This window comes from Scatophagus argus, chromosome 3 (genome assembly GCF_020382885.2).
Source record: "Scatophagus argus isolate fScaArg1 chromosome 3, fScaArg1.pri, whole genome shotgun sequence".
NCBI lineage: Eukaryota > Metazoa > Chordata > Actinopteri > Scatophagidae > Scatophagus > Scatophagus argus.
Window position 1 is genome coordinate 21,907,097 of NC_058495.1, and position 21,917 is coordinate 21,929,013.

The following is a 21,917-nucleotide window of genomic DNA, read 5'->3' on the forward strand; positions in this document are numbered from 1 at the left end:
TTTTATAAACAGAAGTCAGTCGAACTGATTTTTCTGTAGACAGATTTATGTATTTATGTGATGCATTTACTCATTAAAGTACAGTGTTTCAACATGGATATCAAGGCATTGTTGTTTGGCCAGGAAAATATCACTGGATGCAACAAATCAGTGTTCTGCCTGTTCAGGGTAAGAATGAACAGTAAACAGTCAACAGTATTGTGCTGAGTCATGTGTAATTAAAGCTGTGGGTCTGTAGCTGCTAACTGGCTACAACCTAAAATTTTAATATGGCTTAGATATTGCAAACATTTATTTTTGAAGTTTAAATGGCAAATAATGTTCCTAATATAGATGTGGGGAACAAGCTAACCGCAGTGGGTGTGCATAGAAAATGACTCACGGTTCTATTCCTCCCTACTCACTCACTGTTTTTTGTTGCCTCTTGTGTCTTCATGTAATCATTTATAACTTAACATTGTTGTTGCAAATTCAAAAAACAAAGAAAATCCATCCAAGTTTTAGGTCATTACATTAAAGTCAAATGACATGTTGTTGATTCAGTGACAATGACATCAGTTGTTAATGTTGTTTAACTGCCATACGACAGTCAACATGTGACATATTCTAATGGTACAACACTAGGAACAAGACTATGACAAATGTTACATACAATGCATGACACAAATGTGTCTTTATACAACAAAAATTAAATTTGAGGATGCAATAAATCGTTGTTGTTGCAGTCCAATGATCAACATCAGAAATTAAATCTATCATCTTTTTGGAATCCCACGACACAAAAGGGAAACAAAGCCACAAAACTTTGCATGTAAAATATTCATTAAAATCCAATAATGTGTTTTTGAAAATTCTTACACCTCTAACAAACATTGTTCACTAAATTGTGGGTTATAACTGCTTGATTACAACATTGGGAGGATTTAATCAATAGTGCAAGAAAAGCTTTGTTTTTCAATTTTATTGTAAAAATTCTTTTCTGGGTAAAGTTATCTCCTGTCGCAAAGTAAACAGGTATACATATATATATATATACACACTATAGGTCAATAGAGTATAAGTCAATAGCTACAGCTGGACAAACACTGAATATTAGAGAAGTACTCTGAAAAATACTACTCAGATCACTGTGATGACACAAATCACACTTTTCCTCAGGAACTGAGATTTTACAGGCTTTATACTTCAGTTAAGTGGCACCAGCTATGAACAAGACCCAGAAGAACCTTAAAAAATATTTCTGTGATTACTTTCTGTGATATTCTTGGATAAAAGAATCTCTCCTCACTAGTCCTGAAGTGTTCCATTGGAACTGAAGTTGAAGCGATGGTTGCAGACTGGGTTTAGATTTGACATGCCAGCCTAATTAGTGCGATTATCACACAGCTGCACAACCTGAGAGGATTTGAAGTGGTTTTATCAAAAGGATCATTTTCCTGGGGAATGCCTCATCCTGACAGCTTGTGCACGGCCAGATCCACCTCGGTTTGGGATGTGCAGATGCTGTCTGCTCGACTGTGCTGCGGATTTGAAAGGGTGAACTCAGAGCAGACAGGAGGAGAGCAGTGGATTGTGGAGTGCATTTTTGCACGAGTAAAGCTGTGAGGTGAATAGATGCACTGTGTTTTCCAAAGGGCACAGGTACTTCCTCAGACCTCACAACAGACCAGTTATTGGAAGTCTGCTGGCAGACATAATCTCTCTAGCTTACCTCAAAATCATAGTCATAGCTGGCAGAGTATGGAGGATAAACCTAATTTGGGCCTAATAATCTTACCAAACGGACTTGGCTGCCAGTGGTGGGCTAATTAACAGAATTAACACTTGATGTAATTCCTCCTGTTAGGGATTTGCCTTTCCTTTCTTATAAAATAGGGGACATTTAGAATTAAAACAACCGAATACTGACCTCAGACTCCTCTGATCAGTATTTTTATACATAACAATGGCTCAGATGAATGTGTGTCAAAGAAAGGAGTTGAATGTGGTGATGAACCAGCAGAAAATTATCTCCCAATTTTGTAGTTACGCTCAGCTCTAAGAAGTTTCAGAGTTTCAGATCTTTGCCCCACATCATAATATTTTGGTTTAGTCTCACCACTTGCAACAGTGTAGTTTCCAAATACTGCAGGGAGCTGTTTTTAGTGGAAAAGCTGCAAAAATCCACAGTACAGTAACTGCCCAGCACCATAGAGCAGTTAGCACCGGGAGATAGCTGGTGAACACAGTTAAGCACCGGAGTCAGATATTTCATTCAGTTTTGGACACCGTATCAAATCAGGTGGACACAAAGACGATTCTGTGTCTCCAAATTAATATTTCTCTGTGTCAGCTGGATGTGTAAACTCTTTGCTGTAATTTTGCCATGTTAACTTGTTTACAACTTTTTCCAGTTTACCCCAACGCAAAAACAACATGGTTATTATTTGGAAAAGATTGTGTTTTCACTGAAAATGCTGGATATTGTCCCCCACAAGCAAAGATGGACCCTTTTAACAATATCTGATTTTGTTTCCACAAAAGAACATGGAAAAGAGCCATTGAAGTTACTGAACAGTTGGTTTGGATTTCATGCCAAAGCTGTTCCCTATACTGTACCTATATTGATATAATATGTATGAAACCTACAAACTTAACATATCCGTGGTTTGCAGAAAAGTATACCAAATTTTTTATCCTGGCAGCTGGGATGGTTGGTGTTTAGCACCTCTCTTTCATATTGCATAACCTCTCCAAAACATAAATGCATCTTTCACCCTCATTCAAAGAACAATAACACATTCTCAGAAAAAGAATCTCTGGCTTCCCTCTCACTCAATCGTCATATTGTACTCCACTACAATACCTCATATTGCTCACTGACTCAGGATGGCTCAGAAAAATGCCACTGGTCGTGCATATACATGCCAGCATGTTATGTAGCCTGTTCTGTGTAACTACTTTCCTCCTCTCTTTGCCCTTGGGTGGGCTGGGGTCCTCAGTGCTCCCCCAGACCTGCCTGGCCTCTACAAAAGCCTCCAGAGTTCCCACCCTCTCCTGGCCGTGACGTCATGGGTCCGGCTCCCAGAGCAACCGGTGTTTAGCCATCACCAGGGTCAAGAGCGCAGGGAGGACCGAGAGAAGAGGACCAGAGACCTTCTGCACCACAGCACCCAACACACCTCCACTATCCATGTCACACCTTCCCACGGCCGGCCTGCTGTGAACCAGCTGCCCATGGAAGTTCTCAAGGTAAGCCCACCAACACACTCCTGAATGAGAGGCAGTCCTGATGTGAAAGGTGACTATGTTATGTAAGCGACATGATTTCGGCAGTTACTCTCCTTGAATCCATATATTCCAAACTGCATTTTACATTTCCCTTTTCTAAAAATCTCGAATTCAACATGATTGCAGACTTTGCTTTCAGAAATTCTAACGTCTGTATCAGCACTTGAGACACTGTGTTAAGTCCATAGGGAGGATTATCTCTTGACAGAATTCCTGCTTCCAGACGTTCGGCATTCAACACATTTAATCCTATTTGCTCCACTACACTGACATATTTTCATTCATTTCATTCCTGGTCTGATCAAATGGACTCTTAAAAACATGACAATATTAAGATGGGAAAAGTTTTTTGAAGGCAGACAAAAAAGAAAAAAAACCTGCGCATATCCTGGAAATCAATCAATTTATGTGTCTTGACTTCATATTATCATTGCATTTTGAGGCTGTTTATGCACCAGAACCAGGTATCACTTCTCACCTGCTCAGGAATTTTGTTAAAAGTGTAGAGAACAAATTGCATTTGTCAGACACTTAATATGTACATGCATTGGGTTTAGTGATTTTCCCTGCTTACGAGTTTTCAAATATCCTCTTATTATTTCTGCCAATTATCTCAGATATGCATGTGATATCTGTAAGTCTAAGATGTTCTGCAAGATTTCTGTGATGTGCCACTGTGCGACAGAGACATTTTCTTAAGGTCATGAATGAAATTATTTGTTGACTTGTGTGAAGAGAGTTTGGTGTATCTGTGTTTACTGGTAGCAGAGTAACATAATCCTTTAGCACTATAGCACTTCAAGTTATTTCAGCATGAAAATCAAATCCTGCCACAGTGTTACTTGGCATGTGTTACTATTTTCACGTGGTTTCGTGTCCATGTGCAAAACAGGACACTATTGTTGCATGTGGGTTTTTTTTCACCTATTTCAGAGTCCAAGCAACAATCCCAGCTTCCTGGGCAAACACTCTGACAGTTTGAACCTAACCTGTCTGTGGATTATCAAAGACCCCCCTCCCGTTGCCCCCCAAAAGCCATGCACAAGCCAAAATTAGCTTAGAAGTACCAGTCAGAGCTGCTGGACCATGAAAGTGAACACATAAAGCTCAGTTGAAGTTGTTTAAAAGGGGAGGGGGACGCTTAATTAGCCAGGTTACCTCTGACCCCTGTGAGAATGAAGTGAAAAAACAGTTCAGAGATCAAGACAAAGGAAGGCAGAGTTTGATCACACACTCAATTCAAAAAGTAGTGGACTGGAAAATTACAAGATAATATAAATTAATAAGACATCAGTGAAAGTATTGTAGGGAACGGTTGTGTTAAACAAGACATCTACAGAATGCGCTAAGGGACAATACAGAAAATGTGTGCTGAAGTTAAAACATGTTGTCCATAAAATTAAATATAATGTTAACCCATCCAGTGCAATATTACCACCAATATTAACCTGACACAGCATGAACAGCAACAAAGTCTGTTCAAGGAGGAGACTGGTATGGATGGGTCTTTTACCCATGAGATCACCGCTCATGTCCCATGTGAAACCAAAAGTCAACAATCATTTCCTAAAGCTAACAAAGTAGTTTTGATGCCAAAAACTAACCACGCTGCAACAGTTTCACAACATTGACCAAGTGTTAGAAAGAATTTCTGTCAGAAAGGCCTGAAGGCAAACTTCTCTCACAAGCCACGAAGACTTTCAAAGGCATCTCAGTATTTAATGACCAGTTAATGAGAACACGTTAATACATACATGTATCAGATCTGCACATTGTGTGTAAATCATGGGTAACCTGGACAAACTTTGAACTTAGCTGTGAACTTAGCTTTTTTTCATTTTTCAAAGAAACATGCATTACATTTATTTGTAATACAATATAAAAACAATTACAACCTCAAAGTCAGAGAAAAGTTGGGATGCAATGATTAAACCTGAATACACTGATTTGCAAATCTTTCTCACCTCAAACAAACTATGGAAAAAATTAATAACATCTCAGCTGTATCCTCAGGTAAACTTATTCCAGCGAGCCACACATGATCACATTTTCATTCACAGCAATGTTGTGTGTGTGTGTATGTGTGTGTGTGCATGTGATCTTCAGAAAATGAAAACAAGACTGTGTATGTGTGACTGACTGATAGATAGATAGATAGATAGAGAGAGAGAGAGAGAGAGAGAGAGAGAGAGCGAGATGGGGGTGAAAGGGAATTCACATTTTCAATTCAATATTCAGAATTTGAACATTTTATGTTAAAGTGCCTCTGACACAGCAGATGTGTTTCTGACACATTGAGTTGGCATTTAAACAGAATAAAAGTTAAGAAAGCTAATCTGTTTTGCTTAGTTTTAACACAATATAATATATATTTCTATATCTTTTAAGCAGCAACTATCAATATCTTTTTGATAGAAAAATCTGCAGGTCATCTCTCTTTAACAGAGCTTTATAGCGAGTTGCAGCTCATTGTTTATCTGTTCAAACAGTGTACTGTACCAAGCATTTTAGCATCTTACATCCCACTGTTTTTCCCACTGGTTTTAATGCTCACAACTTAGCCTACCCTCACCTCTCTCATAGTGAGGCAGCAATCACCTGTTTTCAGTGAGGAAGCTCAGTAACCTGCTGCGCACCAGCTGCTCAGCACCAAACATCATTCAGGAACAGCCAGAGACTAGTTGGTGCAGAGTAGTGGAGCAATTAGCAGCTTAAGAGCCAGATATTTCCTTCAGAGTTGATAGGAACCAAAAAAACTGAAAGAGAGAGAATATTTAGTAATCTGCAAGAAACAGGCAGAGCTTTTGTTGTCTAAATGCTGCAAAAGTGTAACAGGAGGAACAAATATGAAACTGTACTGATTTCAGTTCTTCTTTCATCTGACCAAAGTGCCAACACTGGGGTAACTTATCACATAAAGGTCTGAAGATCTCTTTCTTACATGTTTTGAGAAAAATGAGAATGTGAAAAAAACAACAACAAAAAAAACAAAAACAAAAGAACGTTCATTAATTATTAAGCTTCATTAAAAAAATACCTACACTACTTCAAGTGACAAATCCCACACAGACCATTTATGTATTGTATAGACTTGGAAACGATGACACCAGTCAGCCTGGCCTCGCACTGACAGCATTGATTTTTTGATCCATGGAGGTTTTATATTTGTGAAACTTTTCTGGAGCCAAGAAAAGCAATTTAAAAATCTCATACAATGTAAAGTCTATGGGCTGAGTGAAGTGAACTCACAGGAGGGGGAGAGCAGGAGAACCACTACAGCGCATACAGTCAGTGGGCCGCATTACCAGGAAGTAAAGGCTGAAGGCTTGAAAATTTTTTTTTGCCGTATGAACCAGGAGAGCAGTTCTCATTGGATTAAATGGCTGATATCTTTGCATCTGGTTTCAAGTTCTATTTACACATCTATGTTTAAAATAGGGGCGTTAACTGACAAAGCAAACACATTTGTATGAAACGTTGCATAACTTATGGTACATACTGTATGTATGTATATCTTACATTATGCAAAGTACATTTAGAAACATTTGGTCGCACACAAAACTTAAACTCTGGCCTCCAACGGAAATACCCTGTCTTCGACCCATCCTACGCCTAAGGTCACCTCCAGACTCAAATTCATCTTGCTATTGAATCTCGCTATTGACACCTCCAGACGCACACCATCATAGTGAGGTTGAGATCTTGCTTAGTGGTTGAGAATAACGATGTAAAGTAGTTTATTCAAGCTGACAGGCACCTTTGACTATTTTAGTTATATCATACAACAGATGACAGATTAAAGTTGCATAGCTTCACATGAAATGTCTTGTAGAAATGAGGGTGCTAATGTTTCTATATTCTGTATTTGTAATTCTTATTTTTGTATATACCGTATTCACTGAGTAGTTTTTTTTCCATTTAGAGGCAAGTCTTCTGACTCCTAAAGCTGGGATCAAATACAGTCATATATTATTTAATGGCCGAAAAGAGACTTGACTTTTAAAAATCATCAGATTCAGCTCCACGTGCAGACCTCCGTTTACCCGTGGTTTACACTGACCTTTTCCTCAAACTCCAGGCACATTGAGCTGAATAATGCTGCATCTTTGTGCTCGTTCATTTTGAGGTCTCAAACTTAGTTGAAACCCAGCTAAGAGAGCCTTTTGTTTATTAAGCTCAAGAATATACCTAGAGCTCTGTTCTCAGTTTTTAGTAGCCAGTAGATTCTTAAAGCAAAGGTTTTTTACAAAGTAGGACATGTCTGCACAAGTTTCAGAATGCAGCACAGGAATTTTCCTGCAGCTTGTTTTCTTAATGTGAAATTTGTGTATTTTGTTTTTTGGTTCTGACATCTTGTGTAAAATGTGACCCCTGTTTCTCATTGGGAGCACAGTATCTTGTTTAAACCTTTTGACTGTTGCTGTAGCAAACTTGCTGATTTTATATACTCTCGTCATCCATGATAACAAGCCTCTGTACGTTTATGTAGCTGCTAAATTAAACTCCATTGTTGGTCACTTAAGCAAGTGCATGTTCCTAATTTTTCGCTCAGACTGGACAATGTGTCTCATTCTTAGAAGAGGATGTTACATTCTTGCTAATGTAACCCCGTAGCCACAGGGTAAGGAGAAGAGAAGACATCTCTTTGTCCCAGGCTCCTCCTCTTGATGAAGTGGCTTGTCTCTGCTGTGGCTGCTATTTGCTAGAGAGAATTGTTACTAAGGGCATTAGGCAAGAGAGCAAAATCTGCTTCCTTAAGGCAACGGCGGAGCCCAAGCATTTGTTCAACTCAAAATCTCTCTCATTATCAGAACCTCTGTGTCATGTGTTGACAACCAGCTCATGGATCAGTTTCCTAAATCCTCCTCCCTCGACTCCACCCTCTGCCCTGCCTCACCCCTTTTGGGATTCACTGTCAAAATGGAAGCACTGGTTACTGTTGGAATTAAATTCACCCCCAGGTCACTGCTGCATCATCTGCCTCCACCCCAAAAGACGACAAAAAAAGACAACAGTTCTTTCCTGTTTGGGATGGTGAGACATATCAGACCAGCAAGTCACCAAAACTTTGCTCCATCAGTCTCACCCCTTGCCTCCTTTCTTAGGGATATTTCAGTGACTTGTCAACAAAAGATCTGAGAGAGCACAAAATAAATATTAATGTTACTCAGTCTGCAAGACAACCTTTGAGTATGCAAGAAAAATGTTTGAGCCAGCAATAGAGATTCTCATTTCTAATGATCAGTGCTTGTGCTTACATTTGGCAGATATAGAAGAAAAAGGTCATCCTGTTAGGACCTTCCCTTTACTTTAAAAAGCTGGAACAATAGCATTTTTTAACCATCAGTTGGAGACATAGAAAGTTGTCACTAAATGCTAAAACCACTAAAGTGTAGTTTTTTAGTCAATCTGCAGAGTAATTTTGAGATTCAAATTACTTTAAATGAATTTCATAAACATCCTACAACAATCTAGCAGGCAACTAGATTGTCATTGCTAACTGTTATTCAAAGTTGCCACACCCTTAATTATGCATAACTTTAAGCTTTAATGTAATTTAAATTAGCGAGTTATGTACAAAAAAAAAACTACTCCCTGAACAGTTTCCGTGAACAGGGAAATTACAGACCAAAACTTTTTCTTGTACCATGCTGTAAGCCTGTTTCTGCTGTAAAGTTGAGCATTTTAACATGGGGTCCTATGGATACTGACTAGACATGTAAGAGCCCTGAGTCACTCGGCTAATTCACTTGGCTTCTAAAAGAGACTGGATTTCACAAATACCCCTGTTCATTAGCCCAGATCTGTTGAGTACTTGGCTACACTTGCTGCTAACAAACCATATCAATACAAAATTATAAATTGCAACATTCATAACCTCTTTACAATGGGCTCCATTTGTTCTAAGCAGTTGTTAGCAAGAAACTGTTGCAACAATGGACCTTCCGCAAATAGCAAATACTTGTCTACTCTCGGGCTTTTCCCCACAAGCCATTAAAACTATATTTATCAAGTCATTCTTAAAAAGCAATAATGTCGTGAGCTCAAGAATGAACAATGACAGGCACCATATCACACAACCCATTTTTAAGTAAAATTCATCAAAAGGCTGTCTTTTCAACTGCATGCTCTTGGCCCTTAACAATTGTTTTGCTGTTTTCCAGTGAGGATTTCAACCACAACATAGCGATGAGCCATCTGCTTGTTACGGTCTTGAATGACACAAACTTAAACACAGACAGTGGAAACATTTCAGTCTTTGTATTATTAGATCTCAGTACTGCATTTGACACGGTTGACCACAACATGTTAGCCTACCAGACAGACTGGAAAACTGGGAGGGACTTTCTGGCACAGTGCTAGACTGGTTTGAATACTATTTGTAAGACAGGGACCACTTTGTGTCCATTAGAGATTGTATATCTGAGCGTACAAAAGTGATGTGGAGTACAACATGGCTCCTATTCTGCTACATGTTCCCGCTAACAGTGATTTTGGAAAGCCAAAAATGTTACCATGATTATGCAGACAACACACATTTATAAAACATTACCATCCAGGTAACTATGGTCCCATACAAGCACTCAGTAAGTGCACTGAACAAATTGGCGAAGGAATAAAGATAAACACATATCTCCGAGATCTCCAGTGGGCATGTCTGGGAGCATGTAGGTGTGGAAAAGGAAGTGGAGAGCAGTCTGTGTCCAACGCACATTAGGACTGCCCATCAATCCAGAAGCCCACAAGACAACTTGCATTTTGTCAAATCAGTGCACTTTTGTTTTTTAAGCTGCATCATTGTACACAAAGCAGTGCCGGAGAAACAGCAAGACAACTTTTGAACCAGACAATAGTGCAACCTCCTCTGCTGCTGCCCATTGTGACGGAGTCTTTTGCTTCTGTGCTGCCAGCAGCCTTTTCGAGGGAGATATCTGTGGTGTGTTGGAATATTAAATCTTAAAGCTGAATTATGAGCTTGAGCATTACTATGAGCATTATTATGAGCATGATTAAAGTTGACCATTCAATGACAAACTGTTTTTCACTGTATTTGAACATTGCGATGGCATGATTCTGATATTATTGCAGATGCTGGTAACCTAGCTACCTGTTACTTTTCATCACATGCTGCAGTGGTGTGTCACCCAGAGATTGTGGCTCAATATTTTTTTTGGAAATATAAACAGGTTTTTGCTATGTGATACCCTCACACACATCTCTTAGTTAAAATGACCCACAAGCTAATATGCAGCTTTATATAAGAGGCTGGGTTGATTCAGCATAACTCACCTGTAAGAGGAGGTTTTGTATATCTTTATACTATTCATGAAAGCCTAAATCAAAAGGAACAGCAATTGAGTCACAGCTGGCCCAGAGGGCAAGGTTTTGTCTGTTATTACGATAAAATAAAGAGGCTTAGTCTGTCCTTAGTCTGTGGTTGATTCAGTGAAACCAAAATAGCTCCAGCATGGACATTTTGATAAAAAGCCTTAGTTTTACAATGAAGAAGAAGAAAAATCAGCTTTATTGGCAGTATATATATTTTTACATACACACACAGAATTTTTTCTCTGCATTTAACCCATCCTTGGTTGAACACACATGCAACACCCAGAAAATTACACGCAGTGAAACACACAGGAGCAGTGGGCTGCCATGTCAGGTGCGCAGGGAGCAAATTGGGGGTTAAGTGGCACAAAGGGCACATCAGCGGGCTAATGGCTGGGGGGGGGGGGGGGGGGGGGGGTATTAATCACTCTCCACCACACCCAAATTTTTCCTGTCCATCCGGTGGGGGAATCCCCACCGGATGGACAGGAGGCCTCTAGCCTCCAATCACAAGCCACTTCTCCAACCTCTAGGCCACAGCTGCCCCAGCATTCACTCATAACATCTTGATCTTGATGTAATGTTTTCTTCAGCGTGGCTTTCATCTGTAGACATGCAGTTGCCATACTCATGTGTCATCCTCTCATTGAAGAGGTGCTTCATGGTAACGTTGGCTACTCTGACAAAACCTAACCTCGTTATTATTCAGTTTCTGTAAATTAGCCGCTTCAGTGACTCAGTCACATGTTGGGATGCTAATATCCTTGGTGAGACCCTGAAGACTCAGTGGCACCAAAAGTCTGGACAAGTCTTTCAGATGATTTGCAGAGACATTATTCACATAGTTTTCTGACAGGGGAAGTCCAATCTATAATTTTGTGCACCGCTGACAATATGGTCTATGCGTGAGTATGCATGAGTGCAGCATCAGAACTAAGTAGCTAAACCAGAACAAAGTAATGATTTTTACAAGGAGAGGAAAACTGACTGCAGCAATATGGTATAAAATACACATACATTTTTTTTACTGTGCCAGAGAGCAGTTGTTATTTGTCTTAAAGCAGATTTGCTCTGCTACTAATCTAATAAGACCATAGCTTGCTGTAAATGTCATCATTCATGAGTATGAAGTCTAAGTAAACACAAATGCTAAGTAAACAGTTTACACTTGTCTTTTGGCATCTAGACATGATGATGAGTGCACCGTAGATACCGTGATCACCAAGGATACAGGCTATACACGCGCAGAAACTCATGAAGAGTTGCTGAAGAAACAAATGTGTATCATTTGTATAGTTATTTACATTATTGGTTATTGGTTTTATGAACTAAAGCTCACATTGGCTAGATCCACCAGTCGCTGGAGATCAAATGATTCAGCTTGGCTGAAAATAACCACGCTGTCTGGTTGGCAACAAACTGACAGAGAAAAAGAGCCTAATCTGAACCAGTCTGCCTTGTAAATCATTGTCTGTATTACTGTCAAGAAAACAGACATTGTGTCGCAGCTCTATTACTGTTGTATGGAAAAAAATCTTGTACAATATCTGCAATACAGTAATAATATCTACTCTAGTATAAGTAAATGGTAAAAAACATTCAGATTGTAATAAGAGCTGAAACGTTTAGTCAGTTAATTGTTGGAAATTATCAGGCATGTACACCTTAAGTTCTTAAGTCCTTAAGTCCTTAAGGATGAGTGAGGTGCTTAAATTCTACACTATTAATAATTTATGGCTCTTGCCCCTGTATTTAGTCTCAGGTCCATTTTTATGGTCCCTGTCGTTTTATGATGTTTGATTTGGTACAAATACATGTCCTCTAGCTCCACCATGATCTCAGCATGTATACTTTTACACAAGGAGCTGCGCTCAGCTTGGTTTTCTCCACATGATGGACAGCTTGATGTACGACCTTGTTGTTTCTGAATATATACATATCGACCATAATGATTCTATTGGCTTTTGCTTTTTTTAAAAGGTAAAACCTCAAAGCTATGAATATGTAAATCTCAAATTCAGTTCAGATCTTTGCAGTACCATTACATCAGTAACATCAATAGATGTATGTAGATAGAGTATTGCATTTTCATTACCTTAGAATAAACTTTTTATATCTACAGAGAGTCGTCCTCCATGGAATCACCACGTTGCACCACCATGTTTCTAGTTCAGAGCAGGCAACCAAGCACGGGGTCTTGGTCAGTGGCAGGATGAATTTTCAGTGGTCACCACAGTAGATGGTGAGATGAGGAGTGTTCAGTTGCTGGTAATCTGCAACCACATCACATGATGCCACTAAATACTACACACTAGACCTTTAATGTAATAATTATCTATGCATACACTGTGCACTCGTGTTAATGAACTATGCTGTTTTTGATGCAATTTGAACAGAAGGTTCTCACTCCCAACATGTCAAATATGGCAGCTTGGTCAGCGGTCCAAATTATAAAGGTGCTTTAAAACAAAGTTTACCTGTCTTTGTCCTTTCTTGCACATCCAGACATCCAGTATTTATTTAAAGAGAAATGTTTCACAGCAAGATTTATTTTCATAGTTTAAAAGGACGCTGCCTATTTATTATTGCTAACTAGACTGTGGAGTTCAGCACGTGTAACACTGATACTGCAGGAGTACGTAGAGGATCTAAAACATGAAGCATGGACCGCATATGATGAGTGAGAACGTGTTGGATTTGAAAGGTCTTAGTAGTCTGTAGCTTTACTGTAACCACCCACTAAAATTTTTATCACACAGTAAATGTTTAGCATCTTCCTTTGACTAAATGCCCCAAAGGGTGGCTGGTTGCCAAGGAAGTAAGAAACAGAGTGGAGCCGGTTGCGAGATATGAATGGATCTGTTTCTTTTCAGGGGTCAAAGAGTGACGATTTTCTTTCGAAATGTTACTAGTCTTCAGGGCATGAGTCTAAAACACAGACCCATGTGCTCTCCTTGAGAAGGTAATAAACCTCTGTCTCACAAAGAGTCTATAAATAAAGTGAGAGCTTGGCTTGCTGTAGGGATAAATGAAATACATCCCTTGTTAATAGTTCCTTCTCAACCCAAAGGTTTGGCTAAAGGAAAAGGCCACACTGCAGAGGGTAGACAAAGAAACACTCTACTATGAGTTTACAAAGAATGCTTTCTCTGTTTTATCGTATAAGGCTGTGTCCAGCCAGGGGGCACTTCTCCTGTGTTTGTGTTCACCTCTTGAGTTCTTTGCGAGTTTCCAATAATCCAGACAAAGACTTAATACTGTGTTCCAGGAGCATTTACACGAGATGCAGCGGCTGACATTTGCATTAATTAGCTGCACGACTGATAGTGCCTCATCACACGTGAGGATCCCGATAAGCAGCCTAATCGCTTAATCTCTTCTTATTCAACATCCTGAATAAGAAGCATAAAATCGGCTCTCACTGCAGTGCATTAACTTGTTCTGTCTGCTTTGCTTGTAATAAACTCACCATCATCACCAAGAGTGAAAACATGTCGAAGTTCTGTAGATAATTGATGTTTTCACTCTTTTTTGGAGCAAAACATTTTACGTACTTTCAGTTGAGTGCAGTAATGGGCAGCACTGGGAACAAGAGCCCAAGAATTTGGTGTGACGTTGATTTTATGAGTGTTAATTACAATGTGAAAAGCTAGAATTACTGTGTTAGTGGCATAAAAGCATACACAAAAGTCATCTATTTGTGACTTGCAAATAAGTCAGTATGAACAACAACAACAACAACAACAACAAAACAACAACAACAAAAAAAAACAGAAAGAAAGGAAAATTGGAAAACACCTGCCACAGTTTGCCAACATTGACGCTGAATTTACTACAACACAATAAAGCAGTTTGTCATCAGGAATGTTCACTCCAAAAAAAAGGTTAGCAGCTGCCACAGGCCATCAAGGACCTGTTCCAAGCCAGAGTTGGGCCAGTGAATTGTTGGAGCTTGCATGTTTTAATTCGAAACCTTCAAGAGGTGGTGGTCATTGTCAGAGTCTATAGGGATCACTGCTGGCCACAGAAAATTCATTTCCTTGTTCCTTTGGTGCCTTGAAGTTTTCAACTAAGAAACTCAATGATACGTTTTGATAATGGGGCTTTTTCATCTTTCGCTCCTTCACTCTGAAAAGAGTTGTAGAACTGTTTTTGTGCTGACACCTTGGGCTACACCCTCATGTGGAATACGGCCAACATGGTGCTAAATATGTGCCATGTCCTTATCCTATTATTATACCTACATTGTCATTATTTCTGTACATGTTACAGCCAAGTGGGTGTTGTTAAATCTCTTCCTCCTAACTCCACTTTACATTCAACCATTCAACTTGTTATCTTCTTTCAAGATGATTTATTTGAAGATTTCATGCTATATATTAGCTTGTAGCAAACAGGTCAACCACGTAGTTCTCTTTTTTGGGGAATAAAATTTACCATTTTGTAATTCCCTCCATAAAATTCGTTCCTCCCACTGTGTTTCTGACAGTGCTACAGTTTCATCGTGCATCTCTGAACACCCACACCCTCTGGGCCCCTTGCAGTACATCATTGACTGAGCTTGACTTTGTGATCAACTGATTCACAAAAATAAAGCCTATAATAAGCTTTGGAAGAGACAAACTCCCTTTTACTGCTGCTGTGTTAACATCATGACTGATATCAAACGTTTTCCAATACAAAGAGAACTGAACTAGACAGGACAAGAGCATATCCAGATAGACAAATTGAATAGGTTATTTCTCAGAACTGTTATGTCTGATAAAAACTTTTCCACTAAATCAAATGATTCACCTTCTTCACCCTGCAAGTGACTGCATAACAATTGATGGTTAAATTGAATTAACCTTTCAAAAATCCCAAAACTGGGTGGGGTTGGAAAACAGACCATACATTTGGGTTTTCATATGGCTAGTTTGTAGTGAAACAGTGGTGTCGATTGTGTTCCTGGCGCTCAGAACAAATAATGTTTTATACTAGATGAGCAGAACTAAAGATTAAACGTTAGTTGGCCTTAAGCAAGCTTCAGTTCGCAGACTACTGTCCAACCAGTAAAAAGACTTCTTTGTGAGCTGGAGGTGGTGACGTCAAATGGGCTCTATAAAGAAATAAATTCATAGTTAAGCTGGAACAACACAGCAGTAGGAGGATGAGTCTCAGTGTCCTCCTCCATTTCTTAACTTGCATAACTAATGAGCTTTAAGCCCTGGATAAATTAGGAAGGACTAGTGACTGCTCTCAAATTTGCACATGTTAGCTTACTGTCCACAGTGTACGCTAACAAGATAAAGGGATTATATACTGTATGTAGATTACTACGATCAATTACCAAACGCATAACATGTTGGAGATGCTTGAATACAGCCATTATCAGGTGAGATGAATCATTTCTTTTTTTGTCCTTAATATTATTTCAGAAAACAAAAACAGAGGAACTGAAACAGAGTCTGAAGATGAAACTAATATTTAATGTCTTTGTTGTTGTTAAAATACTTAATTTGTAAGAATGTCCTGTTAAATACAGTGCCGATAGCCCACCTAGACTGTTATCTATGGTTGCTTGAATGCAGGAAAAAAAATCAGATGTAACAGAATATTTATTTTTTTTCTTATTATTGTTTTGCTGCATGAATTTTAACTTTGCATAGATCATGTGACATGGCTGCATTTCTTCACAGTGTCCCCTCTGTGCAGGGTTTTCAGTCTCAAGTAAATAAATTGGGTCAGTAGCAGAGTGAACAACACATTACTGCAACTTAGCATATACACAATAACTGTTTCAATGCGAGCCCTGCAATGGTGTTTTCTGTTTTTTTTGATTTTGATTTGAAATAGAAGCATCAATCATGAAACTGAATCTAAAATGTCTTAAGTTTTATAAGTTTTACTTTACTGTGCCATCATCACATTCAAAGCAAACTTGTTTTCTATGAATTACTCAGTGTTTGTGATCTGTAATCCTTGTTTTCTGATACGCAATACAAAAAAACATACATTAGACCTGATACAACGATGAATGTGAAATCCCAGGTTTTGATGTTTACATCTCTCTCCTGTAGGTGCATACCCACCTGGAGAGTCCCACCAAGTACCACATCCAGCAGGCCCCTCGGCAGCAGGTGAGGCAGTATCTGTCCACCACCCTGGGTGGTAAGGCTGGCAGCCAGTGCCCCAGCCAGCCCCCGGAGCACGGCATGCCACCCGGGCCTGGCAGCAGCGCCCCCAACAGTCCCATGGCCCTGCTAACCCTCAGTTCCAACTGTGAGAAAGAGGTGCGCTGGCTCATCACCAAACATTTATAATTTCATGACATTCAGACATGTTGATAAAAGTTTAATTATTACTGTGGTTTTGTGTTTATACAGATGGATGATGTCATTGATGATATTATTAGCTTGGAGTCAAGTTACAACGAAGATGTTCTTGGGCTCATGGACCCAGGACTTCAAATGAACAATCCGGTAATTTCAGTTTATAAAGAATTATTACTGTTGATACCGGGTCTTTGAATTGGATTTGTATACTAGACAGGTTTCCTGGAATGACTTTTTTAAATACTTTGTAGCTCCCTGTGTCTGGTAACCTTCTCGATGTGTATGGAAACCAAGGGCTTCCACTGCCTGGCCTCGCCATCAGCAACTCCTGTCCACCCAACATCAAGAGGGAATACACAGGTGAACCACAGAGAGACATGATTCACTGTTTACTCTTTTTACTGTTCATTTACTGCACTGTGGTATCATTTGAGTTTAGTTTTGATGGGTAGTTAGTGGACAATGAGTGCTTTAAATTACAAATTGTGAAATCATCTGACAGTCAGTTTAGGACATTTTTCTGTGACTAATAACTACTAGAGTCAGTTATTAGTCAAGTTCTCTTGGCAATGTAAAATTCATCTCAGGTATCAGGTAGTCTATTCTGATTGAAAAGTTTCTAAGTTCTGTATGTTTAAGATCCAATACAGTATTTGTGCAGTTATATTGTAAAATGATTTTGAATGATTTTGTTTATTATGACTAACTCCTAATCAAGGAGAACATCAACATTTGTGCATTAAAATGTATCAGATAAGAGGGTATCTCTAGCCCAGTGTCAATATTGTGTGCCATTTGGAAATGCACAAGATACTATGAAGTCAAATATTTGCCAAATAACTACTCCAGCTCCTGGCATGAAGCAAGTACTGGACAAGCCTGGATCCTGTGGCCAGTATGAAAACTATCAAAGGCCAGAAGGCTTTCCAGTAGGTAAGCAAAACAGAATGAAGAAAGTGAAGTAGATGGTGTTTTTTTTTTTTAAACTGTAGAAGCTGTAAAAGTTTTCAATCACATTTTCTGAAATAGTTTAGAAACCAACATGTGTATAACTAAATCGCACACAATATGACTCAACTGTAATTATTATAAAAAATAACAAGCTAATTCACATAATTTTAGCTTTACTGTAATCCACAGAGCATGTAAATGATTTTCTATAGGCTGTGATTGACCAGCATTACACAGTAAATTAATAGATTTCAAATGTGCTAGTACACATAGTAACAGATTTTTTTGTACAGTATGTGAAATACTAACATGTAATTCCATTCATTGAATGTAGTGCTTTATTAAGCATTTAATTAAATTATGGTGATTCCTCATAGCGCTGACATTCATGTTTCTTGCTGATCCACAGAGGCTGAAGTTCGTGCTCTTGCTAAAGAGAGACAGAAGAAAGACAATCACAACTTAAGTGAGTCGTCCTAAATACATTTTTATAGCTAATTTCATAAGTACAAATATAAGTATTGAGGTATATTATTATTATATATATATGTCATATGTCATTTACTTTTACTTCTGCTTTTAAGAAACTAAGAAAGTGCATTCTTTAAAACCATGTAATTTTTTTTATTTGTAAAAAATTTTATTTGTAAAATCTTATCAATATTATGATCTGTAATCAATGTTTCAAAGTCTATAAAGACTGATTTACCAAGTTGCTGTACTTACTGTATTTTCTGTTTGACAAATTTTAGTTGAACGAAGACGGAGATTCAACATCAACGATCGCATCAAGGAGCTGGGAACCTTAATACCCAAGTCAAATGATCCGTAAGTGATTTTTGTACATATTTATGATTGGAAATAAATGTGCTATTTATTTCTCTGTCTATTCATTAACATCCTTTAAGTGTTAAGTACAATGGCTTTTTGCTCAGAGGGGCCTTAGAGAATCCTGAACTGTTCCGGTCATCTGGTCAGCTGACTCTGACTGTGGACTATTGTCTCCTGTATATCCCAGAGACATGCGTTGGAATAAGGGCACCATTCTGAAAGCCTCAGTGGACTACATCAGGAGGCTACAGCGAGAGCAGCAGAGAGCTAAGGAACTTGAGTGCCGACAGAGAAAATTGGAGCACGCAAACCGTCATCTGATGCTTCGTATACAGGTATGTATATGAACCCAACAGTGCAGTACTTCACTAATAAAGACAAATAAATAGATGTGTTGTATTTGGCTGTTTCATTGCTTTATTTATGCACTGGGGCATTGGAATGTTCACTGCGAACTGTAGTACCTTAAAGGTTTAAATTTATTCAATATGTTGCTTTGCGAGTGCTAAACTACTGACATTCTCAGCTTCCTTGACTAAACACTAGTTTGTGGTAATTAGCAAATGTTAGTGTGCTAGCATGCCAAACTAAGATGGCAAACATGGTAAACGTTCTATTGGCTAAACATTAATATGTCAGCTGTGCCACAGTGAGAACATTAGCATGCTGACATCGGGTACATCACATTTATTATATTTGTGCAACCATCTAGGAGTTGGAGATCCAGGCTCGTGCTCATGGCCTTGCAGTGGCGTCAACACCATCCGTCTGCACATCGGATTTGATGGCACGAGCCATTAAACAGGAGCCTGTCCTCGGCGACTGTCCCTCAGATCTCTACCAACACAGCTCACCCCCTGACATGTCCCCACCCACCACGCTGGACCTCAACAATGGCACCATCACCTTTGACCAGATTCCTTCAGATGCTGGGGACCCTGGCCCTTATGGAAGCTCCAGGACCTGTAAAATGAAAGAACTGGTAACCCTGTCGCCAATTTCCCCAAGTGATCCCCTGCTGTCTGCAGTGTCCCCAGATGGCTCCAACAGCGTTAGCAACCACCACAGTTCCTGCTCTAGTATGGAGGAGAAAGAGCAAGGCTGTTAGCATTGTTCAATGCCATGAGCCATACTGACATTTTCTATCTGTAGCGCCCCAATAAGGCACGTCACCTTAAAGGGACATCATGTTTTGGTTCATTTTTCACTGAACTCTCATGTTCAAATACTGTAATGAGAGTGAGACTTTCATTTTGTTGACTGTACAAGATATTTTTATATTCTAATCTCATATAACTGAACAGTTCAGAATCACATGACAAACATGTATGAGGTGATTGCAAATATGACAACAATCTGCTGTGATAACATACTGGTCAACTTAATGTAAATTCATTAAGTTGACCAGTCAGTTTTTAGACTTTTTATTTTTTTTAAACTAGGCCTTTTCATATTTGTCAGAAATACACTCTGCATTGAACTTAACTGAGATATATATGTGAAATATATTGGTTGTAAAGCTGCCAGAAAAAAAAAAAGGATTTACTTCTTGTAGACAGATTGGATGAGTCCTTGTTTGTATGACAGTGTTTAACTTCCGATGGTTTCAAATGCACAAAATATAAATTGGTATTTAAATATTAAAGGATCAAGTGTTGCATATCATTGGATATTAGTAATTGTTTTTAAACATATTCATATTTTCTACCCTCTGTTCTTAATTTATTATTACTAATTAACAAATCAAACATTGTCACATTTATTTTATTTTATTTTTTCTTTTATCCACTGAGAGGTAATTTTGAATTTGCCCTGGTAATTCAGAAATTGCTTAGAAACCCCTTACTGATTTGATGATCTCAGACAGATTTTTGTAGTTTTTGTACTTTGAAAATATTATATCTACTAGTTTTGATGAAAAGACACATGTGGAAGGAAAAATAGTATTTGACAATGTAAACTGATATTGATTGATATTGATATTGATAATGTACCTCAGTACTTTTATAAACTGTGGTTACATGTTACAAAAAGAACAAAACAGCGCTTTGTTCTGGGTCCACACATGACAGAAACACTACATACATTACTCATTGATTTTGCTGGCTGATACATCATCTTTGTACATGTTTATGATAAATGTAAAATAAAAATATATGAATGAATAAACTAAAATGTGCTTTAAATGAGAACAAGGTTTCACAATGCCTTTGCCCAAAATGTATCAGTTGCTGTAGGCATTGATCAGCTAATTGGTTTCATCTTCATCAGCTGAGTGGATGCCAGTACAGAACTGAAATAAGTGGCACCATCAGAGACATTTCTCTTAATGCTTGTTTGTTATCTGTTCCCAGTATTGTACGAAAGCTTGACATTCTGATGTATGGTACATAGAGCCTTTAAAAAAAAAAAAAAACAAAAAAAAAAAACAAGCAAAAAGCGAAAACAGGTTAGGGAGCTCTTGTGTGAAAACTACAGTAGAACAAATTTGTGTGTGTCTTTGGGGGGTATTTGGTCTGCAATGTTTAACTGGGTGGTGTGTGTCAAAGAACATCCACATGACTGCCAGAACCCAAGGTGTCCTTGCAGAACATTGCATTGTCATTTTATTCATTTTGCCTGTCAGTGGTTTTGTGTGTTTGTATATATGTATGTGTGTGTCTGTGTGTGTCTGTGTATGTCTGTACAGAACCCTCAAACTCCCAGGCCTCGGGCAGAGAGGACCCAAGCTTGAGGAAGACACACACCACCCCAGAGGTGGTGAGAGGGGGATTCATGGTCCACAGCGCCCTGACTGCCACTGGCACCACTGTTGCTTTTACTCGCCACATCTTTTCTAGCTCTTCTTTCAGCCCTTGGTATTTTTTGAGCTTGTTTGGATCCATGTTTCTTCTTATCTTAGCCACTATGATGCCAGAGAGGAGCTTGCATGTTGTGCACAGGCAGGTTATTGGCTGGTAATTGGATGGAATTGCTCCCTCCTGAGGATCTTTCATGAGGACTGTCCTTCCATGGGTTAGCTACTCAGGGTGAGTCCCATCCATCAACAGCTGGTTCATGTTTGCTCCACTAGACTTTGACTCTGATCCTCTAGTCTCAGGTTCGCAACGTCTCTTGTTTGTTCGGTTTCTTGAGGTAGGTCGATAGCATTAGCTGTGGCTGATAGCACTAGCTAAGGGGCTGCACTGGATAGGCATAGTGTATAGGTGCTGTACTAACCTT

General features: G+C 38.9%; 1 protein-coding gene across 1 annotated transcript; it reads left to right on the top strand.

Annotated features, from left to right (window-relative positions):
- Positions 1-93: 93 nt before the first annotated feature.
- Positions 94-20,030, top strand: mitfa (melanocyte inducing transcription factor a). Its single transcript, XM_046385272.1, has 10 exons — positions 94-168; positions 2,923-3,231; positions 16,659-16,871; positions 16,965-17,060; positions 17,165-17,273; positions 17,763-17,846; positions 18,274-18,330; positions 18,617-18,692; positions 18,883-19,030; positions 19,408-20,030. Exons 1-10 carry the CDS (start codon positions 94-96, stop codon positions 19,801-19,803), a joined length of 1,563 nt encoding a protein of 520 aa, XP_046241228.1. The 3' UTR covers positions 19,804-20,030.
- The last annotated feature ends 1,887 nt before the right edge of the window (positions 20,031-21,917 follow it).